At 38.3% G+C, this 27,815-nt stretch overlaps 1 protein-coding gene across 1 annotated transcript in view; it reads right to left on the bottom strand.

Moving 5' to 3' along the window:
* The window catches only part of LOC108633300, a 229,102-nt gene extending 204,521 nt beyond the window's left edge, over positions 1–24,581 (bottom strand). Inside the window, exon 1 of the mRNA XM_018044709.1 lies at positions 24,295–24,581. Within this exon, the coding sequence (XP_017900198.1) occupies positions 24,295–24,448 (154 nt within the window). The 5' untranslated portion in view covers positions 24,449–24,581. The remainder of the gene's footprint in view (positions 1–24,294) is intronic.
* Between the last annotated feature and the right edge of the window lie 3,234 nt (positions 24,582–27,815).

Here is a 27,815-nt window from a genome sequence, read left to right as displayed (position 1 = left end):
ATGCTAGAAACTTTATACACTACCAAAAAATACAGAAAACAAAATTAAAAAACAATTCTAGTTGAAACATAAAATAGTTTAAGCACTATGGAAAACTGTTCGGTAGTTTCAGAAAACTGTTGGAGAGTTTCTTTAAAAAGTAAACATGTACATACCATAAAAATATCAATCACATCTCCTAAATTTTTATGTACACGCAAAAACCTGCATTTTGTAGTTCACAGCATCTTTTTACATAATAGCCCCAAACTAGAGACAACACAAAAGTCTTCCAATTGGTGAACTGCTAAACAAATTCTGGTACATCCATACTACAGAATACTACTCAGCAATAGAAAGGCACACTACTGATCATGTAATGACTTGGGTGGATCTCACGTGTATCATATGTAGTAAAAATGCCAGTCTTCCACCAAAGAAAATATATAGATGATAAATAAGTACATGAAAAGATTCTCAATATCATATTATCATTAGAAAGTTGAAGATTAAGATAATAAAATACCACTACCATCTGTTAGCATGGCTAAAATTCAATCTGTTGACAACACCAAATACTGAAAATGATGTGGAGCAAAGGGAACTCACACTCATTCTGATGGGAATGCAAAACGGTACAACCACTTGGAAGATGGTCTGATAGGCACATACAAAGCTAAACATAGTCTTACCATATGATCCAACACTTGTGTTCTATAGTGTTTATCGATATGAGTTGAAAATGTATGTAGACACAAAAACACACACATGAATATTGACAGCAACTTTACTCATAATTGCTAAAAATTGAAAGCAACCAAGATTTCTATCAAGTGAGTGGATAAACAAATAATGGTACATCCATACAATGTAACATTATTCAGTGAAAAGAAGTGAGTTATCAAGCCATGGAGGAACTGCAAATGCATAGTGGAGAAGGCAATGGCACCCCACTCCGGTACTCTTGCCTGGAAAATCCCATGGATGGAGGAGCCTGGTAGGCTGCAGTCCATGGGATCACTAAGAGTCGGACACGACTGAGCAACTTCACTTTCAATTTTCACTTTCATGCATTGGAGAGGAAAATGGCAACCCACTCCAGTATTCTTGCCTGGAGAATCCCAGGGATCGGGGAGCCTGGTGGGATGCCGTCTATGGGGTCGCACAGAGTTGGACACGACTGAAGCGACTTAGCAGCAGCAGCAGTGCAAAGTAAAATAAGCCAGTCTGAAAAAGCTACATACTGTATGATTCCAATTACATGATATCCTTGAAAAGGCAAAAATACAAAGACTAAAAAGATCAGGGGTTGCCAATGATTTAGGGAGGAGAAAGGGATAGATGAATAAGTGAAATGCAGAGAGTTTTTAGTGAAGTGAAACTACTCTGCATGATACTTTAATGGTGAGCATATGACATTACACATTTGTCAAAACTCATAGAACTCCCAAATGCAAACTATGGGCCTTAGTTAATAATAATGTATCACGAGTTCCCTGGTAGCTAAGTGATTAAGAATCTGCCTGCCAATGCAGGAAACAGGGGTTGTTCGACCCCTGATCTGGGAAGATCTCACATGCTGCAGAGCAACTAAGCCCGTGTGCCACAGATAGTAAGCCTGTGCTCTAGAGCCTAGGAACCGCAACTACTGAGCCCACGAGCTGCAACTACTGAAGCCCACTGCCCTAGAGTCTGTGCTCCACAACAAGAAGAGCTACCACAATGAGAAGTCTATGTACCACGAGAGAGTAACCCCCACTTGCAATAATTAGAGAAAAGCCCACACAGCAACAAAGACCCACGCACAGTCCAAAATATAAATAATAAAAATTTTAAAAATAATGTATCAATATTCATTTATCAATTGCAAGAAATGTACCACACTAATCTGTCAATGACAGGGGAAATCAGTAGGGGATGGGGACAGGGTACAAAGAAACTCCTTGTACTTTCTGCTCAATTTTCCTGTAAACGTAAAACTTCACTAAAAAATAAAGTCCGTTAATTTTCAAGAAGCCAATCCCCAAAAGGTTACATGGTATACAAACACATTTTTATATTTTCAAACTGACAAAACTATAAAGATAGAGAGATGAGTGGTTTCTAGGAAATGAGAAAGGGGTCAGAAATAGTGGGTACTATAAGAAAGAGGCAACATGAAGGAGTTTGTGGTGATTGAACAATTCTGTATCTTGATTGCGGTGGTGGTGGTTAAACAAATTTACATATGGGATTAAATTGCATAAAACTACACAAATACATACATGCATGCACACACACAAAAATATGCTTATACGATTGTAGTACAATATGTTCACAAAGTCTGTGGTCTAGTTAATATTGTACTGTAATCATACCAGAACTCCTACTTGTGGAAGCTATATAAAGGGTTCACAGGGCTCTATATACTATTTTTGCATCTTCCCATGAGTTGATTGTTATTTTTAAAGTTTTTTAAAAAATAGCATCAATCAAAGCCTTTTCCATTTTCGCTTAATATGCCCAGCATGCAAATAAATAATTATCACGAATGAGATGAACTAAAATTCACAAAGAAAACACAAACTAAAAAAGAGTCCCAGATGCAATCCACATACTGGACATGCCAGCACAGACTATAAAATAATATGATTAACCTAAGAAAATAGATACAGTGGAAAATATCACACAATAGAACAGATATTTTAAAACTTAAAAAGTAATAATTGGATTTTAGAAAGTAATAACTATAACTGATATTTTAGGCCATCAGGAATCAATAAAGATATATGTAAGAGTCTAAAGAAATGATTACTACTACTACTACTACTAAGTCGCTTCAGTTGTGTCCAACTCTGTGCGACCCCATAGACGGCAGCCCACCAGGCTCCCCTGTCCCTGGGATTCTCCAGGCAAGAACACTGGAGTGGGTTGCCATTTCCTTCTCCAGTTTTCCTTTAAAATTGGAGGATGTTACAGTTCAGTACACACAGGCAAAGTCATATCCGACTCTTTGTGACCCCATGGACTGTAGCCCACCAGGCTCCTCTGTCCATGGAATTCTCTAGGCAAGAATACTGGAGTAGGTTGCCATTCCCTTCTCCAGGGAATATTCCCGATCTGGGGATCAAACCCAGGATCTCCTGCATTGCAAGCAGATTCTTTACTACCTGAGCCACCAAGAAAGCCCTTTCTCACACAGGCAAAGGAGCCACAGAGGACTCCTAAAACCTGTAAATTCATCCTCCTGTTTCTTTAATGCAAGATATAAAGAAGTTTCCTATCTAACATCTCTTTCCTGTTGAAAGAAATCTGATAGATTTTTCCGTCAAAACCTATTATTCTTTCTTAAGTTCAAGCTGGTTGGCTCCCCATTAAGTATAAAAGTGATTTGTTCAGACAAAAATGAAGTTAAGGTGGCTATGAGCTCAGATGTCAGATATACATTTGTTTACCCAGCTCTGTTAAAGCATATTTTAAACTATTCTGCATAGTATGTCAGGTTATAGGCCGCTCTGGTATCATTTCTTGAATAAATTTCTAAATTCTTGTTATGATTAAGGCACTATTACAGTCACTGCAGATTATACAAGGATAACAACAATCATACAGAATAAACGAGCAGAACTGAAGAGTTTTAAAACCCCATGTAAGAGTTATATCCCTTCCTTTGCCAATTAGGTCCTATGTAACCATCTGTGAGCTTATCTGAAAAACTGTAATCTAGACATATGGACAATACAAGAAAGGAGGGTTAATCCTGTTATGGTATAGGTTCAACCTAAACTCAAGGACAACACTGGTAAAAATTACAGCTGCGATAATTTCTATCTTCATGTCAACTGTCACAAGCCAAAGCACTGGTGGTTTATTATAGTACTGCTCTGCAAAGAAATGATTAACAAACTTAAATTATTTAACCTAAGATACAAAGATATATTGAGAGAGTCAATTCCTAGGCAGGCTAATAAGAAGTATGGTGGTCCCCAAGGAGACAGGGGTCTGGGGTTCTCGAGGAGGAGATAGGGGTCTGGAATTCTCAAGGAGGAGGAAAGGACAAACTTTTTACCCCTCTACATTCGTTAGGATTACATAACAATAATGTATCCTGCTTGAGGACAGTTTCTGGGAAAAAAAAAAAAAACCTTCCAGCTAATCCTATTATCTTAAAATGTAAATTATGGGAGTGGGTCTAGTAAAGGCTTTACAACCTTCAGACATTCTTTTGATTCACCGTAATAAGTAATTAAAAAGTATGTAACTCCATTGCTAACACTAGTGAGGGGGTACTCTTTCTGCTCCCTTCTGATGTCTATGTCAGAAGCTTTCTCTATCCCTTTTATACTTTTATAAAACTCCATTACACAAAAGCTCTGAGCAATCAAGCCTCATCTCTCATCCCAGATTGAATTCTTCTTCTCTGGAGGCCAAAAATCCCAGCATCTTCTGTGGTTCAGCAACCACCTTTCAGTATTGTACAACAAAGGGAATACAGCCAATATTTATAGCAACTATAAATAGAGTATAGTGAAAGTGAAGTCGCTCAGTCAGGTCCGATTCTCTGCGACCCCATGGACTGTAGCCTACAAGACTCCTCCATCCATGGGATTTTCCAGGCAAGAGTGCTAGAGTGGGTTGCCATTTCCTTCTCCAGGGGATTTTCCTGACCCAGGGATCGAATCCAGATCTCCCCCATTGCAGGCAGACGTTTTACCATCTGAGCCACGAGGGAAGTTCCATAAATGGAGCATAACCTTTAAAATTATCAGTCCCTGTATTGGACAACTCTAACTTACATAGCATTATATGAGAAATCTGTGCAGGTCAAGAAGCAACAGTTAGAACCGGACATGGAACAACAGACTGGTTCCAAATCGGGAAAGGAGTATGTCAAGGCTATATATTGTCACCCTGTTTATTTAACTTATATGCAGAGTACCTCATGCGAAATGCTGGGCTGAATGAAGCACAAGTTGGAATCAAGACTGCCAGGAGAAATATCAATAACCTCAAATATGCAGATGACACTACCCTTATGGCAGAAAGCAAAGAAGAACTAAAGAGCCTCTTGATGAAAGTGAAAGAGGAGAGTGAAAAAGTTGGCTTAAAGCTCAACATTCAGAAAACTAAGATCATGGCATTCAGTCCCATCACTTCATGGGAAATAGATGGGGAAACAATAGAAACAGTGAGAGACTTTATTTTCTTGGGCTCCAAAATCACTGCAGATGGTGACTGCAGCCATGAAATTAAAAGATGCTTGCTCCTTAGAAGAAAAGCTATGACCAACCTAGACAGCATATTAAAAAGCAGAGACATTACTTTGCCAACAAAAGTCTGTCTAGTCAAAGCTATGGCTTTTCCAGTCATCATGTATGGATATGAGTTGGACCATAAAGAAATCTGAGTGCTGAATAATTGATGCTTTTGAACTGTGGTGTTGGAGAAGACTCTTGAGAGTCCCTTGGACTGCAAGGAGATCCAACCAGTCCATCTTAAAGGAAATCAGTCCTGAATATTCACTAGAAGGACTGATACCGAAACTCCAATACTTGGGCCACCTCATGCAAAGAACTGACTCATTGGAAAAGTCCCTGATGCTGGGAAAGATTGAAGGAAGGAGGAGAAGGGGATGACAGAGGATGAGATGGTTGGATGGCATCAGCAACTTGATGGACATGAGTTTGAGCAAGCTCCAGGAGTTGGTGATGGACAGGGAGGCCTGGCGTGCTGCAGTCCATGGGGTTGCAAAGAGTTGGAGACGACTGAGCGGCTGAACTGAACTATCAACTATACTTCAATTAAAAGATAATAGTAAGCCCCCCGACCTTTTCCCTGGCCGGCCACAGTGTCTTGCTTTCTATTACATATCCCCGGAAGTACCAACAGTTTCTGGTGATACCCAAGAAAGGTATATCCCAGATTTCTGCAGTAGATGATGATGATAAAAGTTTTCTTGGGCATTTGATGATTGTTGGCAAGAAATGTGCTGCTGATCTGGGCCTGAAGAAGGGGTCTCAAATGGTGGTGAATGAAGGTTCAGATGGGGGACAGTCTGTCTATCATGTTCACCTCCATGTTCTTGGAGGTCAGCAGATGAATTGGCCTCCTGGTTAAGCATGCTGTAGGGATAATTTTGCCTTCTCTATGTAGTAATAAGGCTTACAAGTTCAAATATTCTACACAGTATTTTTTTTTGCCTGTCTAGGGAGATATTAAAATATAATTTTAAAAACCTGTACATAATAAAAGATATTGCTACATGGTCTGAAAAAAAAAGATAATAAAAATTTTAACCCTATATGTGAGACAGCAAAAGAGACACATATATAGAATAGTCTTTTGGACTCTGTGGAAGAAGGCGAAGGTGGGATGATTTGAGAGAATAGCACTGAAACATATATATTATCAAACATGAAACAGATTGCCAGTCCAGGTTCGATGCATGAGACAGGGTGCTCGGGGCTGGTGCACTGGGATGACCGAGAGGGATTGGGATGGGGAGGGAGGTAGGAGGGGGCTCGGGATGGGGAACACATGTACACCCATGGCAGATTCATGTCAATGTATGGCAAAACCAATACAATATTGTAAAGTAATTAGCCTCCAATTAAAATAAATAAATTTGAAAAAAAATCTTTAATACAAAGAAATGTAATATATATAGATACAATGGAATATTCAGCTCAATTGCTCAATCGTATGCCTGACAGACCCCAGAGAGTCTCAAAGCACTCTTTGGACTACAGCATGCCAGGATTCCCTCTCCATCACCAACTCCCAGAGCTTACTCAAACTCATGTCCATCGAGTCAGTGATGCCATTCAACCATCTCATCCTCTGTTGTCCCCTTCTCCTCCTGCCTTCAATCATTCCCAGCATCAGGGTCTTTTCCAATGAGTCAGTTCTTTGCATCAGGTAACCAAATTATTGGAGCTTCAGCTGTAGCATCAGTCCTTCCAATGAATATTCAGGACTTATTTCCTTTAGGATGGACTGGTTTGATCTCTTTGCAGTCCAAGGGACTCTCAAGAGTCTTCTCCAACACCACAGTTCAAAATCATCAGTTCCTCATCAGTCAGCTTTCTTTATAGTCCAACGCTCACATCCATACATGACTACTGGAAAAACCATAGCTTAGACCAGACAGACCTTTGTTGGCAAAGTAATGTCTCTGCTTTTTTTTTTCTGCTTTTTAATATGCTGTTTAGGTTGTTCATAGCTTTTCTTTGGTGGAATACTATTCAGCCATAAAAAGAAGGAACTGTTGCCATATGCAACCACAAGGATAGACCTTGAGGGCATTATGCTAAGTGAAATAATCATGGAAAGAAAAATACCATATGATTTCACTTATACATAGAATCTAAAAAAACAAGCAAACAAGCTCATAGATACAGAGAACAGATTGGGGACTTCTAGTAGCAGAGGTTGGGGGGAGGCAAAATGGTTGAAGGTAGTCAAAAGTTACAAACTTCTGGTTATAAAGTAAGTAAGTCACAAGGGTGTAATGTACAGCGTGGTGAGTATAGTTAATAATGCTGTATTGTATGTTTGAATGTTGCTAAGAGAGTAAATCTTAAAAGATCTCATCACAATAATAAAAAACCTGTAACTATGTGTTAATGAATGTTAACTAGACTTATTGTAGTGATCGTTTTGCAATATACACAAATGTTGAATCATTATGTTGTATACCTTAAACTAATATAATGTTGTATGTCAATTATATCTCAATTTAAAAAAAAGATAAAATGAAAACAAAGACTGCTAGCAAGACTGACGAATAATGAAGAAGAGAAAACAAATACCCAATGTTAGGAATGAAAAGGTGTATATCAATAAAGATACGAAAGAAATAAAAAATATGAGAGGATGTTATTTTTTAAAGACTTTCTGTCAATAAATGTGAAAATTTAGAAGAATGGACAATTCATTAAAATATAATATAAAATTGATTAAAATTAGACAAATGTACAAATTATTTGAAAAAGGTTTTTCAAAAAAATTTAAGACATTTAAAAGGTATAAACAGCATATGAAACCATGATCAAGCTCATAAGGTATTAAGAAATGCAAATTAAAACTACTAAAAGTCTCTAAAATGTGCATATTATGATGGCTAAATTTTAAAAGCTTAACAGTACTAAGTGATAGAAAGAATGGAGAGTCACAGGAACCCCTATACACTGCTGGTAGACATGTAAATTGTTGCAAAAATTTTGTAAAATTCCTTGACAGTTTCTAATAAGTTGAATGTAGGCATACTCTATGACCCAGCAATCCCATTCCTAGTTATACAAACAATAGAAATGAAGACATATGTTCAACCACAAATTGTAAATGAATATCTTACTAAACATTTCTCATACTATAAAATTAGACACAATAAAAATTCCATCATCAACAGTAGAATGGATATATAAATTGTGGTTTATAAAATGGATTACTAAACAGCACTGAAAATTAATGAACTATAGCTAGTATAACAACATAAATGAGTCTAAAAACATTATATTGAGTGCTACAAGCCATATACAAGGGAGTATATATATTATACTGTATTATCCCACTTACTTTGAACTTTGAATATAGTTCACAAACAGGTGCAACTAATCTGTAGCTTAAAAAATCAAGATATTAGTTGTCTTTGGGGAGAGGAGTGTGGACAGTGACTTAGAAAAGGCATAAAGGCATGATTCAAGATGTTATTATTTTTTTTAATTTCCTGATCCAGATGGTGGTTACACAGGTTTGTACCTTTGAAAAATATTCATTGAGCAATACACTTATGATTTTATTTTATCCTATATGTACTTCAAACCAAACAAAATTACTGAAGAGATCTGAATAAATGGCAACATAGAATGTTTCTGGCTGAGGAGAGCTAATTAAAAGATACAAATGTTCTCAAGTTTATTCATAATTTGATGAAATCCCAGTAAGTCTCAGCATCATTTTCTTAAAACTTGTCAAGTTTATGTTAAGGTTGATAAGAAATTGCTTGCAACTACCCAAAAAACTGTAAGAGGTCATTTGATCTAACAAAGAACAGAATATACTATAAATCTAACAAAATAAAACATTGTAGCATTAGAATATTTTCACGTTGATAGGTTGATGCATGAAAACACTGGTAAAAGGAATTGTCTCCTAGGAGGAAAACTGGGTGGCTGTTTGGGTAAAATGAGGAGGAGACTTATTTTTCACTGTATACCACTTTTTACTCTTTCAATTATGATCTTTGCATAAGAGTTATTTATTCAAGAAGCAAATTTAAAAAATTAAAATTTAGTACTAAGGTAAAAATAGAAAAAAGAATCACTGTAATTAAACAGAGGGTCCCCCAAACAGATCCATATGTATATATAGGAATTTAGAGTAAGATGAAGGAAAAATTTATGACCAATGAGGAAATTATAGACTATTCAATAAATTGCACTGAACTAATTGGGTTATCCATTTAGAAAAAAATTCATGGTGCACAATGGAATATAATGCTACTACATGTAATTAACAATTAATGAATGTACTCTTGAGGTGGGGAAGAGTTTTCTAAGTAATGCCTAAAACTCATAAGCCATGAAAAGAAAGAGTTTTAAGTACACACTAAAGTTCACTATAACAAAAAGACCTCATCTATAAAGTTAGAAATAATAGACTCAGATTTTGAAACTAAATATTAACATTTCTAACACATAAGGAGCTATTTGAGTCAGTAAGTAAAATATGTCACAAAATACAAAATTGTGCAAAGGATATGGACAAAAAATTAACAACAGAATATTACAAATGGATAGCAAACATATATTCAATTTCAAGAGTAATCAGATAAATACACTCTAAAATAAGATGTTTGCATTTTAAAAACTATAGAAGAATAATACATTAATTTAAAAGTTCAGTTCAGCCACTCAGTTGTGTCCAACTCCTTGCGACCCCATGGCCTGTTAGCTCTTGTAAGATTCAGGGAAGAAAACAGGATTGCTAAAGACTGTGGTAGGAGCAAATTTTATTTTGTATATCATTATTTTATTTTTGAACCATGTAACTGAATTAATTTTCTCTGGGTCCCAGCATTTTTCCAGGACCAAATACTCTTCCATTATTCCTTATCTCAGTGAATGGTACCATCACCCATCCAACTGCAGAATCAGAAACCTAGAAGTCATCTTTCACATGTCCCTCTTCAACACATTCTAAGCCTGGCATCACCGACTCAATGGGCATAAGTTTGCACAAACACCAGGAGACAGTTGAAGGACAGGGAAGCCTAGTGTGCTGCAGTCCCTGGGGTCACAAAGAGTCGGCCTCAATGGAGCAACTGAACAACAAAAACCTCTTTCAGAAACATTTGCTTCTCTTCACATGTTCCACCACAACCCTAGTGCAAGCTGTCATAAACTCATTCTTGACCACAGCTGCAGCCTCATTTCACACAAGAAATATTTGCTAAGCATCTACCTTGAATTTGATCATAATAATCTGTAATCTGTAATCTACTTTTATCTCCTTCTCATCCATTCTACACACTGTAGCCAAGTGTAGCATTTCAAAATCTCATTTTGTCAGTAGCTCTCTCACCACTTTAAATACCTCAACGACTTCAGAGTAATCTTAAGGAAATTTAAAATTATTAACCAAGGCACAGAATAACTGCATGGTCAGGTCCAAACTACTTCTTCAGCCCTATATTTACATCAGGCTCACAGCTACCAATCTCAAATCACATGAGATCCCACAATGCATCATGTTGTGTATCTGGCATAGACATCATATTCCCATAAACTCAATACCCATTTTCCTAGAAAACTGTTAAAAAAATCAGAACAAATGGAATACATTCTATAATAATGTGTATTTATAATCAAATATACTAATTATTTTAAATATAAACTGATTAAATGTTCTGATTAAGGGCAATTATCATACTGAATATACAAAAACTTTGTTACAAGAAGATATACATCTAAAATATAAGGATGCATAAAGGTTGAAAATAAAAGAATGAAAAAAGATACGCCAAGACAAAAAAAGAGACACAGATGTTATAGAACAGTATTCTGGACTCTGTGGGAGAGGGCAAGGGTGGGATGATATGGGAGAATGGCACTGAAACATGTAAATTATCACATGTGAAACGAATCACCAGTCCAGGTTCGATGCATGATACAGGGTGCTCGGAGCTGGTGCACTGGGATGACCCAGAGGGATGGGATGGGGAAGGAGGTGGGGGGGGGGGCGGTTCAGGATGGGGAACACATGTACACTCATGGTGGATTCATGTCAATGTATGGCAAAACCAATACAATATTGTAAAGTAAAAATAAATAAATAAAACTGAGATTTAAAAAAAAGAATGCAACAACAACAACAAAAGAATACAATAAAAAAAGATATACCAAATAAAATTAATCAAAGGAAAGCTGGTGTGGCTAAATCAGTATCAGACAAAATAGACATTAAAGCAAAAGTCATAACCAGCAATAAAGAGACACTTCAGAATGATAAAAGATTCTATTCACCAGAAAGATATAACAATTCTAAATCTGTATGCAACAGTATTGCATCAAAAGATATGAAGTAAGATACCAGATGAAGAAAAGCTACACAAAACCACAATGAGAGACAAATAAAAGATCTTACTAGGATATTTTAATACATCTTTCTCAGTAACTGATGGAATGGAAGAAAAAAAAAAAACATCAGTAAGGATACATCACATCTGAATAACATTAACAAATTGAACCTAACTGACATATGTGCAACACTATACTCAACAACTACAGAATATATATTCTTTTCATAAACACATGGAATATTTGCATACACTGAATGTATTTTAGGCCAGAGGTCAGCAAACTTTCTGTAAAGGGTTTGATAATAAATATTTCTGATGCCAGTGAGCATTGGATCCCACACTGAGAGACATTATCTAGTGGCTAAAGTATGAGGTCGGAGAAGGCAATGGCACCCCACTCCAGTACTCTTGCCTGGAAAATCACATGGGTGGAGGAGCCTGGTGGGCTGCAGTCCATGGGGTCGCAAAGAGTCTGACACAGCTGAGCAACTTCACTTTCACTTTTCACATTCATGCATTGGAGAAGGAAATGGCAACCCACTCCAGTTTTCTTGCCTAGAGAATCCCAGGGACAGCGGAGCCTGGTGGGCTGCCATCTCTGGGGTTGCACAGAGTCGGACACGACTGAAGTGACTTAGCAGCAACAGCAGCAGCAGCACTTCAGGCTTGGTGAGCCTCATGAGATCATCATCACATATTTTTCTTTTAAACCACCTTTTAAATATGTAAAAAACATCTTTAGATTTAGGATCATACAAAAATAGTCTAATAAGCAATTCCTGGCATGTGGACCATAATTTCCTGACCTCTTTTATAGACCGAGAAGCAACTCTCAACAAGTTTCAAGGAACTGAAAATTCTATAGAGTATGCTCTCTGACCACAATGTAATTAAGCAAGAAATAAATAATTAAATGACATTAGGAAACCTCCATCATTTGAAAAATAAGAAATACACTTAATTTTAGGTTTTGGAGGAAGGAAATGATAGGAGGAAACTTTGGGAGAAATAACATGTTCATTATATTTATTATTGTTTATTATCTTAACCATGGGTATATAAGTATTCTGAAATATACCAAATTGTACATATGTAATTTATTATATACCAATTTAGCTTCAATAAAGCTGTTAAAATGGGGTAGGGGAAGAAATACACTTTCAAATAACCCTGGTTCTATGGGAAAATCACATTAAAAATTAGATAATATTTCAAACTAAATAATACTGAAAATAATACATACAAAAACTTGTGGACTACAGCTAAAGTTATGCTTAGAGGAACATTTGTGACCCTAAAAACATACATTAACAAAGAAGGAAAGTTGGCAATCACTGTGCTAAGCATCATCTTACTAAGCTAAAACAAGAAAAGCCAATTAAGCCCAAAGAAAGTAGAAAAAATTAAATTAGAAGGCCAGAAATAAATGAAACAGAAAACAATATACAATGAAGGGGATCAAAAAAAAACAAACATCGTTTCTTTGAAAAAATAAGAAAGTTGATAAACCTCTAGAAGGACCAATGAAGAAAAAACAGAAAGCATAAATAACATGTGAAATTTAAAAAGGGATGTAAGCTACAGGTCCTACAGATGTTGAAAATATCATTAAGATACTACAAAAATTTCATGTTGTTAATTTGAAAATATAATTAAATGGTACAAATTTCTAGCAAGGTTCAAGCTATCAAAATGATTCAAATCAAAATAAAAAATCAGAACAGTACACAATATTAAAGAAATTGATCCTATATCTTAAAACCCTTTCAAGAATGTCATCAAGATGGCAAAGTAGGAAAGACCAGGCTCAGTCTCTCCACAAAGTTCAACCACATGCAGAAAAACTGAGTCACTATCTTATACCACTTACAAAAAATAACTCAAAATAGATTAAGGATTTATATAAGGCTTGAAACTGATAAACTCCTAGAAAAAAAATAAAGGTTAAAACCTTATTGACATTAGTCTTGGCAATGACTTTTTATTTTTGAAATGTCACCAAAACCACAAAGCAACAAAAGCAAAAATGAAAAAGTGGGGTTCCACCAAATTAAAAAGCTTATACACATGAAAAGAAATATTCAACAAAATAAAAAGGCAAATTGCACAATGGCAGAAAATATTTACAAATTGTGTATCTGACATGGAATTAATGTCCAAAATATATAAGGAACCCATACAACTCAATAGCAAAAAAAAAATCAAATTAAAAAATAGACAGAGGATTTCAATAGACATTTCTCCAAGGAAAATACACAAATGGCCAAAAGGTACATGAAGAGATGTTCAGCACCTCTAATCATTAAGGAAATGCAAATCAAAACCACAAGAAGATATCACCTCTATCTGTTAGTATATCAAAAAAGACAAGAGAGACAAATGTTGGCATGGATGTGGAGAAAAATGAAGCTTTGTGCACTGTTGGTGGGAATGTAAATTGCTTTGCCACTATGGAAGATAGTATGGAGGTTCCTCAAAAACTTAAAAATGGAACTACCATATGATCCAGCAATCTCATTTCTGCATATATCCAATGGAAATTAAATTACTCTTGGAGAGACACCTGCATTCCCATGTTCATTTGCAGCATTGGTCACAACAGTCAAGACATGGAAACTATCGAAGTTTTCATCGACAGATGAATGGATAAAGAATATATGATATATATGTAAAATGGGATATTATTCAGCCTAAAAATGAAGGAAATTCTGCCATTTATGACAACATGAGTGGACCTTAAAGACATCAGCTAAGTAAAATAAGTCAGACAGAGAAAGACAAATGCTATATGATGTGATTTACGGATGACTTCGTTTGACTCAGTGGTAAAGAATCCACCTGCAAATGCAGGAGACAAGGGTTTGATACCTGGGTCGGGAAGATTCCCTGGAGTAGGAAATGGCAACCCACTTCAGTATTCTTGCCTAGATAATTCCATGAACAGAAGAGCCTGACGGGCTACAGTCTACGGGGTTGCAAAAGAGTCGGACAATACTGAGCACACACACATGCACACACACACACACACACACACACACACACATGATTTATATGTGTTATCTAAATCATTGCACTGAGAAAAACAGATAGAACGGTGTTTGCCTGGAACTTAAGGAAGGGGAACTGAGGAGATGTTTGTCAAAGGGTAAAGATTCAGTTACGCATGTAAGAATTAAAGATTTTAAAATTTAAAAAAAAATAAAAAATTAAAATTAAAAAAAAAAAAAGAAAGTTTTGAGATCTAAGGTACAGCATAGTGTCTATAGTTAACAATACTGTATTGTACACTTGAAAGTTGCTCTGAAAGGAAGCTTTAATGTTCCCACCATAATAACAAAACAACAAAATGGTAATTTTGTGAGGTGAAGGATATGTTAATGAATATTACGTTGGGAACCATTTCACAATATATTCATGTATAAAATCACTGTATCATGCACTTTAAATTATGTATTAATTATATCTCAATTAAAAAACATTTGAAAAGTTATACAATGAAGGCAAAAATATACCATAAAGAAAAGACAGTCTCTTCAATAAGCGGTGCTGGGAAAATTGGACAGGATGTAAAAGAATGAAATTAGAACGTTCTGTAATGCAAAATGTTATGCAAAAAACAAACTCAAAATGGATTAAACACCTAAATGTAAGACCAGATACTATAAAACTCTTACAGGAAAACATAGGTAGAACATTTTGTCATAAATCACTGAAATATACTTTTGGATCCACATCCTAGAGTAATGGAAATAAAAACAAAAATAAACAAATGGGACCTAATTAAACTTAAAAACTTTTGCACAGCAAAGGAAAACAACCTACTGAATGGGAGAAAATATTTGCAAATGATGCAACCAACAGGGGATTAATCTCCAAAATATACTAGCAGCTCATAAAACTCAAAAACAGAAAACACAATAAAAAATGGGCAGAAGACCCAAATAGACATTTCTGCAAAGACATACAGATAACCAAAAGGCACATGAAAAGATGCTCAATATCACTAATTAATAAAGAAATGCAAATCAAAGCTACTATGAGGTATCAACTCACACCAGTCAGAATGGCCATCATCAAAAAGTCTACAAACTATAAATGATGGAGAGGATGTGGATAAGGGACCCCTCCTACCCTGTTAGTGGGAATGTAAATTGGTGCTACCTACTATGGAGAACAGAATGGAGGTTCCACAAAAAAAAACTAAAAATAGAGCTACCATACAATCCTGCAATCTCACTCCTAGGCATATATCTGAAGAAAATCATAATTTGAAAAGATACATGCACCCCAATGTTCACTGCAGCACTATTTACAATAGCCAAGATATGGAAGCAAGCCTATGTGTCCATCAACAGATGAATGGATAAAGAGAGTGAGAAGATATTACTCAGCCATAAAAGAGAATAAAATAATACCATTTGCAGCCACATGGATAGACCTAGAGATTATCATAGTAAATGAAATCAGATAGAGACAAAGATAAATATCATATGATTTCACTTATATGTGGAATCTAAAAAAAAAATAAAGTTCAAATGAAGTTATTTACAAAATAGACTCACAAACAGAAAACAAACCTATAGTTACCAAAAGGGAAAGGTGGGAGGAGGGATAAATTGGGAGATTGGGATTGACATATATACACTATTATATATAAAATGGGTAACTAATAAAGACCTACTGTATAGCACAGGGAACTATACTCAATATTTTATAATAACCTATGTGGGAAAAGAATCTGAGATAGAGATACATAGATATGTAACTGAATCACTTTGCTGTATACTGAAAACTAACACATTATAAATCAACTATACTTCAAAATATAAATTTTTTTAAAAGTAAGGCATTGATGACTTTACTATCACTTTCTACCAAACACTGAACAAAGATATAACATCATCTTTATACAACTGAATCCATAGAATAAAACTGTATTCTGAGATCAGAATTTCATTCACACCAAAATTTGACCAGAACATAAAAAGGCTTTACAGGCCAATACCTCTAACAAACATACATGTAAAATATTTAAACAAAACATTACTTACCCAAATCCAACAGTATATGAAAAGAATAATATGTTGTAACTATGTTGGATTCCTTTCAAGAATGCAAGCTTTAATATTTGAAAAATCAATATAATTCAAATAATAGCATTAAAGATAAAATTTATATTATCATTTCAATTGGTGAATTTTATCAAATGCTTTTCATGCAATAGCCATTTCTAATTAAAACCATTAGCAAACTAGAAATGGAAAGAAACTTCTTTAATTTGATAAATCAACAAAAAATTTACAGCAAATGTCACACTTAATGGCAAAATGTTGAAGCCTTTTCCTTGCAGCATCCCCAGACTCAATGAATACTAACATACAAATGTTTTGCCAATGTAATTTTAATCTTGTCACATCTCCATGAATACATAGCATTATCCCCAATTTATACATTAGAAACTGAGTCTTAGAGGTTCAGTTACTTGGCCATGGTCGAAAAACACATAAATGACTTTATAAATGTGAACTCTATGCCATTACTGCCTCTTTAAATACCAATTACTCAATTCCTTCTATATTATCTATGATATCTACACTATCAACCATTTCTGCCCATTTTACTTTTAAATGGTGCCGCAAATGGATCAAATTCTACCTTCCCATTGCCCCACTCCCATGCTGTTGCCACAACACTATCACAAACTACTCAAGCACAACCTCCCTACTCCACTTTTATTTAACTGTTTTCTTTGTTTTTACATTTTTACTTTGAAATAACTTAAAATTTTCAATAACTTCCAAGAAGAGAACATACTGGTTATCCAGAGTTATCAATTATAAACATTTGCCACACTATACCTCTCTCCAGCAGAGGTGTGGGTTGGTGGTGGCCTGCTGCAGGGTTGGGGGCACTGAGTGTAGCAGTATATGCATGGGACCTTTTGAAGGAGGTCACCATTATCTTCCTTACTTCCACCACAGTTTGGCCCCAGGTAAAGGCTGTATATTGTCACCCTGCTTATTTAACTTATATCCAGAGTACATCATGAGAAATGCTGGGCTGGATGAAGCACACGCTGGAATCAAGATTGCAGGGAGAAATATCAATACTCTCAGATATGCAGGTGACACCAACTTTATGGCAGAAAGTGAAGAAGAATTAAAGAGCCTCTGATGAAAGTGAAAGAGAAGAGTGAAAAAGTTGGCGTAAAGCTCAACATTCAGAAAACAAAGATCATGGCATCTGGTCCCATCACTTCATGGCAAATAGATGGGGAAAGAGGGGAAACAGTGGCAGACTTTTTTGGGGGGGCTCCAAAATCACTGTAGAGGGTAACTGCAGCCATAAAATTAAAAGACACTTACTCTTTGGCAGGGAAGTTATGGCCAACTTAGACAGCATATTAAAAAGCAGAGACATTACTTTGCCAACAAAGGTCCATCTAGTCAAGACTATGGTTTTTCCAGTAGTCATGTATGGTATATGAGAGTTGGACTATAAAGAAAGCTGAGTCCCGAAGAACTGATGCTTTCGAACTGTGGTATTGGAGAAGACTCTTGAGAGTCCCTTGGACTGCAAGATCCAACCAGTCCATCTTAAAGGAGATCAGTCCTGAGAGTTAATTGGAAGGACTGATGTTGAAGCTGAAACTCCAGTACTTTGGCCACCTGATGGAAAGAATTGACTCATTTGAAAAGACCTTGATGCTGGGAAAGATTGAAGGCAGGAGAAGAAGGGGACGACAGAAGACGAGATGATTGCATGGTGTCACAGACTCAATGGACATGAGTTTGGGTAAACTCTGGGAGTTGGTGATGGACAGGGAGGCCTGACATGCTGCAGTCCATGGGGTCACAAAGAGTCAGACACGACTGAGCAACTGAACTGAACTGACCTCTATATCTATAAATATTTCATTGCATGCTTCATAAAGAGCAATATCATACTCTTCTATTACTACTTATTGGGCTTCCCAGGTGGCGCTAATGGTAAAGAATCTGCCTGCTAATGTAGGAGATGTGGGTTTGATCCCTGGGTCAGGAAGATCCCCTGGAGTAGGAAATGGCAACCCACTCCAGTATTCTTGCCTGGAAAATCTCATGGACAGAGGAGCCTGGTGGGCTAGAGTCCATGGCGTCGAAAGAGTTGGACATGACTGAGCACGTGCATACACACACACATTACAAGTTACACAGAATTATCAAAATGAATAAATTTATCATTGATAAAATACTATTATCTAATATAGAGTCCATATTCAAATTCCACCAATTGTCCCAATAATGTCCTTCACAGTTATTTTCCCAGTATAGGATCCAGTCTAGTATCATATTCACATTTAGTTGTCATATCTCCTTATTCTCCTTTAATCTGGAATATTTCCTAAACTGTCTTTATTTTTCATGACACTGACATTTTTGAAGGAAAAAAGGCCAGTTATTTTGTAGAATGTTTCTCAGTTTGAGTTTGTCTAATGTTTTCTCATGAATATACTGGGTTTATGGGGTTTTGGCAAGAACAGCACATAATCAATTTTGTGTCCTTTCTAATGTATCACAACAGGGAACACATGATTTTTTATGTTGTGATGTTAAGTTTGATCAGTTGGCTAAAGTAGTGATTGCCAGGTTCTCTAGTGTAGTGCGATGCCCTTTAAATTGCTCTCCTGGTTTCTGATTTTACTTCCCCAGTCGGAGATCAGCCTGCATTAAAATCTCTGTATTCCTACTCTATGCCCCTATCTTGCCATCTTCTTAGAAAGGCTATCTTGAGTTGTCCCATCTAATTATGTGTCCTCTGTTTTCCTCTATCAAAGAATTTTGTGTTTCCTTCCTATTACTTCTCATAATTTTCAATTATTTTATTTGTGCAATTAATATCACATAGTTTATCTTCTCCTGTGCACGTGTGCTAAGTCACTTCAGTCATGTCCAATTCTTTGTGACCCTATAGACTGTAGCCCACTATGCTTTTCTGTCCATGGGATTCTCCAGGCAAGAATACTAGAGTGGGTTTCTATGCCCTCTTCCAGGGGCTCTTCCTGACCCAGGGATCGAACTCACCTCTTTTATGTCTCCTCTATCTTCTCCTGCTGCTGCTAAGTCACTTCAGTCATGTCCAACTCTGTGTGACCCTATAGACGGCAGCCCACCAGGCTCCCCCGTCCCTGGGATTCTCAAGGCAAGAACACTGGAGTGGGTTGCCATTTCCTTCTCCAATGCATGAAAGTGAGAAGTGAAAGTGAAGTCGCTCAGCTGTGTCTGACTCTCAGTGACCCCATGGACTGTAGCTCACCAGGGTCCTCCGCCCATGGGATTTTCCAGGCAAGAGTACTGGAGTGGGATACCATTATCTTCTCCTTCTGGATTATAAATTCCATAAGAACAAGATCCTTGTTCTATTTAGTTTATTCTTTCATCTCCTGCTCCCTACATAATGCCTGGCATATAAGCAACCAAAAAATAGTGGTTGAGTAATTGAAAAGCTTTAAGGATGGTCAAAAACAGATCAAATTTTACCCTTTAACTAAAGAACTGGCATTTTAAGATACAGCATGGTATAGGAGAAACATTTTGGAGTCATGCAGATGCAGGTTCATATTTGATAAGAATAATTATGTGTGACCTTATATTTTCATCAAAGTGAAATTGGTCATACAGTCAGTTACTTTACTGATTGTGAGGATTAAATTCTTGTTAAGAAACTATAGTTATGCTTAGTGTGTAAAGGAAGCTGCAAGGAAGACGGGGTTAATCTTCTGGGATTAAGAGATATTCAGTCTTTACAAGAAGCACTCTAACATCAAACTGCTTAGGTTGCTGTGTGTCCACAGGTACAGGTGAACTGATTAACTCCCAAAAGAAGTAAAGTCTTTCATAGTCAACTCTTCCCACTTTCACACTCAGCTCTTTTTTATAATTTTTAAATAACGTTTTTACACTCAGTTTTACTCTGTACCAAGCCCTGTGGAAAGCTAATGGACAGGAAAGGAATGGAAAGGAATGGACAGGATTCTACCTCACTTCTAAGAAGCACTCCCATAACGAAAGTCAGTTTTTCCCAACTGGTAAGTATATGTTCATTGATTGTACCTTCTCTGTACACTCTGTCACTCCATTATATCCCTTATTTTAGGCAGTTTTGTATTCATTATATATCTATGTGCCTGAGCTTAGCTCCTCCTAGATTTTTTCAGAATATTAGTAATAATAATAAATAATATTGTTAGCAGCAAAAATTACTATATTTCATTCAAACTAAGATGCCATTGATTTTGACACACCAATATTTTACATACCACAAAGAAAACAGAAGTGCCACCAAGTAAATAACAGTACATCACTGATAGGTAAGATTTGTCCTGATTTCAGAAATATTAAAATATGGGGAGAAAATGTGCTTCTTAAAACTAAAGAAACATGGTCTATATCAAGCACTGTTGTGAGCACTGTATTTTTATTAAATTATTTAAGCTGCATAACAACCCTCTGAGTGAGGTATACTTTCCTACCTCTTGATCAGTTCTCTCTGATCTTCAGTTCAGTTGCTCATTCGTGTCTGACTCTTTGCAACCCCATGGACTGCAGCATGTCAGGCCTCTCTGTCCATCACCAACTCCCAGAGTTTACCCAAACTCATGTCCATTGAGTCGGTGATGCCATCCAACCATTTCATCCTCTGTCGTCCCCTTCTCCTCCTGCCCTCAATCTTTCCCAGCATCAGGGTCTTTTCAAATGTCAGCTCTTCACATCAGGTGGCCAAAGTATTGGAATTTCAGCTTCAACATCAGTCCTTCCAGTGAACACCCAGGACTGATCTCCTTTATCTTCTAAATATCTCTCTACTCTACTCACTTCGGCAGCACATATACTAAAATTGGAATGATACAGAGAAGATTAGCATGGCCCCTGCGCAAGGATGACATGCAAATTCGTGAAGCATTCCATATTTTTTCAGGCCAGAGAAGAAAATGGCAACCCACTCCAGTACTCTTGCCTGGAAAATCCCATGGACGGAGGAGCCTGGTAGGCTGCAGTCCATGGGGTCACTAAGGGTTGGACACAACTGAGCGACTTCACTTTTACTACTCACTTTTCTCCATCCCCTCTGAAACTGCCATGGAGTGAGACCCAATGCTATTTCTCTATCACCTAATTCTCCCTCCATATCTACTTTTGACTTCCTTGAAAGCTAATTCATTCTCTGCTGTCAGAATTACCTTAGAAAAGGCAAATTTTATCATGTCTTTCCTTGTTTAAACCTTGGAAGCTGTCAGTTTTCATTTCAATCCCAAAGAAGAGCAATGCCAAAAAATGTTCAAACTACCATACATTTGAACTCATTTCACATGCTAGCAAGGTTATGCTCAAAATCCTTCAAGCTAGGTTTCAGCAATACGTGAACTGAGAACTTCCAGATGTACAAGCTGGGTTTAGAAGAGGCAGAGGAACCAGAGATCAAATTGTCAAGATTCATGGGATCCCAGAGAAAGCCAGGGAGTTCCAGAAAAACATCTACTTCTGCTTCACTGACTATGCTAAAGCCTTTGATGGTGCAGATCACAACAAACTGTGGAAAATTCTTAAGGAGATAGGAGTACCAGATCACTTTACCTGTTTCCTGCCAAACCTGTATGTGAGTCAAGAAGCAACAGTTAAAACTGGACATGGAATAACAGACTCATTCAAAATTGGGAAAGGTGTACAATGCTATATATTGTCACCCTGCTTATTTAACTTATATGCAGAATACATCACGCAAAATGCCAGGCTAGATGAATTATGAGCTAGAATCAAGATTGCCAGGAGAAATAACAACAACTTCAGATATGCAGATGATACCACTCTAATGGCAGAAAGTGAAGATGAACTAAAGAGTCTCTTGAGGAGGGTGAAAGAAGAAAGTGAAAAACCTGACTTGAAGCTCAACATTCAAAAAACTAAGATCACAGCATCTGGTCCTATCATTTCATGGTAAATAGAAGGGGAAAAAGTGGAAGCAGTGACAGACTTTATTTTCTTGGGCTCCAAAATCACTGCAGATGGTGACTGCAGCCATGAAATTAAAAGATGCTTGCTCCTTGGAAGGAAAGCTATGACAAACCTAGACAGCAAAGACATCACTTTGCTAGCAAATCTCCTTCTAGTCAAAGCTATGGTTTTTCCAGTAGTCATGTATGGATGGAAGAGTTGGACCATAAAGAAGGCTGAACACTGAAGAACTGATGACTTCAAGCTGTGGTGCTGGAGGAGACTCTTGAGAGTTACTTAGATAGCAAGGAGATCAAGCCAGACAATCCTAAAGGAAATCAACGCTGAATAGTCTTTGGAAGGACTGATGCTGAAGCTGCAAAACTTTGGCCATGTGATGCGAAGAACCGACTCACTGGAAAAGACCCTGATGCTGGGAAAGATAGAAGGCAGGAGGAGAAGGGGGAGACAGAGGATAAGATGGCTGGATGGCATCAATGACCCAATGGACATGAGTTTGAGCAGACTCCAGGAGATAGTGAAGGAAAGGGAAACCTAGTGTGCTGCAGTCCATGAGATCACAAAGAGTCAGCACAACGTAGCAACTGAAGAACAACAACAAGTATTCTAAGAGTTCACTAACTCATATCCCCTTCCAACTCAGAACTCAGACTAAAAAACATGCACCTTGCCAACTGTGGTGTCCTGCCTCTCATCCAAAGAGCTACTCTCAGTAGAGGTCCCTGGGGCTGCAGGCAGGCAGATGAAGGATTGGAAGATTTGTAGTCTGTCCCTAAGATGCAGGATTTACAAACAGGAATATGCAATGCACACTGTTTGGCCAACCTCCCTGTATTTAAAAATGGGAAATTTGGAGACTGGACACAAAAACATGAAGGTTATCTTTATATTCATCAATTTCAGCTTCCAGCTGCCACTCAGCAAATAACTAGGAGCATTATAGCATGGTTATGGCCCAGGATCCCCAAATACTTCTGAGACTATGCCACTTATTGATATATCTGAAGAGGCATTCAGAAAGGAGAGGGAAATCGCTCCCACAGTAGAGAGGAGACTGAGTTCTAAGACTACTTTTTTCTGTTGGGGTATTAATGCAGCTAAAATGCCACTTATGACAATGAGATACTTTTTGCAAACACATGGCATAAATACACCCATTCCAGAAGAGCAAGACAGTTTCTTTCTCAAAATTGAGAAAAATGGATTGAAAAGCAGTGGTCACCAACGTTTTTGGCACCAGGGCTTGGTTTCATGCAAGAAAATTTTTTCATTGGGGGGGGGTGGGGTTATTCAAGCAGAGAGCACATTGCTGCTGCTGCTGCTGCTGCTGCTAAGTCGCTTCAGTCGTGTCTGACTCTGTGCGACCCCATCGACGGAAGCCCACCAGGCTCCCACGTCCCTGGGATTCTCCAGGCAAGAACACCGGAGTGGGTTGCCATTTCCTTCTCCAATGTATGAAAGCGAAAAGTGAAAGGGAAGTCGCTCAGTCGTGTCCGACTCTGCGACCCCAGGGACTGCAGCCCACCAGACTCCTCCATCCATGGGATTTTCTAGGCAAGAGTACTGGAATGGGGTGCCATTGCCTTCTCCGAGAAAGCCCATTACATATTATATTTATTATGTCCCCACTGATCTGATAGAAGGCGGAGCTCAGGCTATAATTAGAGAGATAGGGGAGAGAGAAGGGTGTGGCTGTAAATGGAGGCGAAGAAGCTTAGATTTCCCGTGGCTGCTTACCCGCTGCTATGCAGCGTGGGTTCCTACCTTGCCAGGAATAGGTGCCTGTCCATAGCCTGGAGGCTGGGGACCCCTGAAGAAAGGAATCAGGGTGAAACAATACAGACGGCTTTACGGAAGGCGGTCTTCGGGTGCTGCTCCAAGTTGAGTGCCTTCTGGTTGGACGCCATGCAGTCCTCATACATGATGGCGCCGCCCTTCTCCTCCCACCAGCGACACAAGAAGTCCATCATAGAGTGTTCACATAAGTAGGGCACCCAGGACAGCACCACAACCTGCCCGCTTGCGTCTCCAGCAGGTTTGGCACCACCTCCTCAAGGCCAACCACTTAGATGGATTTGTTGTTCGCCACGCTGGGCAGGACGTTCATTTGGGGGGTGGGGGGAGGAGGGACTTAAAGCGGTGGTTACTCCCATGCAAGCTTGGCTGCCACCTGCCGGCTGACTGCAAAATCAGCAGAAGTGACCATGGAGGTATGCTGATGAGGGTGCAGTTGGCCTGAGCAGAGGTGGCTGTTGTATAGGGATGGTGAGGAGGGCTGTGGGATATTGACAAGTGGACTAGCGTTGGTGACATTGGAGACACAGAGAGGCCCTGCTGGATCCTCTGTCCCTGAATGGGCACGGATGCCTGGGGAGCCAGCAAAGACTCACTGTGGCCCACCCTGGAATGTTGTTTCTTGTGGATTTGCTGTCACCTTTCTGACGAGCAGGTGCCCTATGGTCCTAACTACAAGGACATCTGTGCCCACAGTGGACCCAGGGGTCTTGGGTTGTCACGACCACAGCATCTGAATCAAAGAGGTCTGAAGCAATGGCTTGCCAGAAAGAATGATCTGGGTGCCCTGTACAAGTAGAGGAGGGGTAGTCAGGGAACTCTCAGTAGAACCTCCTTTCCTCCCCCCCCCCCATATTTGTAAACATTTTGTTTTATTTTAATTAATTTATTTTAATTGGAGGCTAATTACTTTACAATATTGTGGTGGTTTTGCCACGGGTGTACTTGTGTCCCCTCATCCTGAAACCCCCTCCCACCTCCCTCCCCATCCCATCCCTCAGGGTCGTCCCAGTGCAATGGCCCTGAGCACCCTGTCTCATGCATCAGACTTGGACTGGCGATCTATTTCACATATGATAATATACATGTTTCAATGCTATTCTCTCATATCATGCCACCCTCGCCTTCTCCCATAGAGTCCAAAAGTCTGTTATGTCTGTGTCTCTTTTGCTGTTTTACATATAGGGTCGTTGTTACCATCTTTCTAAATTCTATATATATGCATTAATATACTGTATTGGTGTTTCTCTTTCTGACTTCACTCTGTGTAATAGGCTCCAGGTTCATCCAGTTCATTAGAACTGACTCAAATGTGTTCTTCTTTAAAGCTGAGTAATATTCCATTGTGTATATGTACCACAACTTCCTTATCCATTTGTCTGCCGATGGACATCTAGGTTGCTTCCATGTCCTAACTATTGTAAATAGTGCTGCGATGAACATTGGGGTACATGTGTCTCTCTCAATTCTGGTTTCCTCCGTGTGTATGCCCAGCAGTGGAATTGCTGGGTAGTATGGCAGTTCTATTTCTAGTATTTTAAGGAATCTCCACACTGTTCTCCACAGTGGCTATACCAGTCTGCATTCTCACCAACAGTGTAAGAGGGTTCCCTTTTCTCCAAATCCTCTCCAGCCTTTATTGTTTTTAGTGTTTTTGATGGCAGGCATTCTGATTGGCCGGCATGAGATGGTACCTCATTGTGGTTTTGATTTGCATTTCTCTGATAATGAATGATGTTAAGCATCTTTTCATGTGTTTATTAGCCATCTGCATGTGTTCTTTGCAGAAATATCTGTTTGGTTCTTGGTTTCCTTTTATATTTTACTCTGTTATAACTTTTTCAATAAAATTAGTTTTGCTTCTTCTAATCTTAACTCTAGTTTTAATCACTTAATCATCCGTTTTCGTTCTGCAGGACAGCTTTTCATGAAGGCCTCATGGTCTGCTTCAAGGCATTCTGCATCAGCCTCTTCACCCTCAGGCTCACAGGCTACTAGTCCAGGCAGCACGATCACATTAAGCAAAGGGGTTCTCCTCTTGGACTTAATGGCACTGTGTGTAGTTCACATGTTCATGGGCACATCACCCACCTGCTCTTCATCTATGCCCAGGGCGATCACCTCTGCACCCTCAGCAACATTTGGGCTGGCCCTGTTCCCAGCTCAGGCATCCCTCCCATGTCTCCGTCAGTTTAAATTTGAAGCCAATACTCTCTTCTCCCTTTTATTTTCTTGTTCTCCATATTGCCCTCTGCTGGGTGCCATTCAAGTGTTTGTTTCTGACTCCATGTTGGGCGTTTTCAGCTATTCTGAACTCTTTGCAACCCTGGGATAAATCCCACTTGATCATGGTGTATGATCCTTTAATGTATTGTTAATTTAATTATATACATTTATATCGTATTATTGGCCTCCAAGGTTTGTGTGGTGGTAAAGAATCTGCCTGCCAAAGCAGAAGACACTTCAATCCCTGGGTCAGGAAGATCCTCTGGAGGCGGAAATGGCAACCCACTCCAGCATTCTTGACTGGGAAATCCCACAGACAGAGGAGCCTGGCAGGCTATAGTCCATAGGGTCACAAAAGAGTTGGACATGACTGCAGCAAGTGAGCACATATTCTATTATGGCAAAGGTGAAAACACCACCTTTGCCACAACAGCAACCAGAAAAATTTACTCCAAAAATGAATCAGTACAAAACAAGTCTGTTTCAGAATTTAAGAAAAGTACAGAAAAAGAAGACTTTACATGAATTTTTAAACCCTATTTTAAAATATAAAGGAAATAAATCCATCATTGGCCACACAGCCCCAGTCTGTCACCCCCTCCCACCAAGGAGCACCATTGAGACATCTGGGTCCTGGACCACACCCAGATTTGCTGGTTTGACTAACTGGTGTCCATTCTTGTATTTTACGTGTCTAGCTGGGCATCCAACTCCTCTATAAAAAATTGCTGCTTTGAATTCCCGACAATGCATCTGCCTCTACCCCAGGTCTGACTCCGTAGTGGATCCATTTCTTCTACTTTAACCTTTGTGCTTTACTGCTTTCACTACAAGTTAATCACTAAAAGGATATTGCCTATAGCTTAAAGTATACATAATGGCTCATCTCCAACATCTCTGCCTCCCGTGCCTGAGTGTTAAGTTAAAATACCTTTGTTTACACTCACAGGAAATATCCTGACAAGGCACACCAGTGAATGACTACAGAAAAGAAGAAATGAACATATTCTCTTTGGAGTCTAGCTGGAACTAGGAAATATTTACAACAACTCATCATCTTTCCTACTTTACCACCTCACCTCTCCCTCTTTGATCTATTAAAAAAAAGAAAAAGCACCTAACCCTCACAGGATGGTTCTTTGGGATACTAGTCAACCATCTTCCTGGTTTGCTGGCTTTTGAAATAAGGCAGCTCTTCCTTCCCCTAACAGCTCTTCTCTCGATTTACTGTCTTGTGTAATGGTGAACAGTAAGAACTTGGATTC

The sequence above is a fragment of the Capra hircus genome, unplaced genomic scaffold, assembly GCF_001704415.2.
Source record: "Capra hircus breed San Clemente unplaced genomic scaffold, ASM170441v1, whole genome shotgun sequence".
NCBI lineage: Eukaryota > Metazoa > Chordata > Mammalia > Artiodactyla > Bovidae > Capra > Capra hircus.
This window is presented reverse-complemented; position numbering and strand designations above follow the sequence as displayed.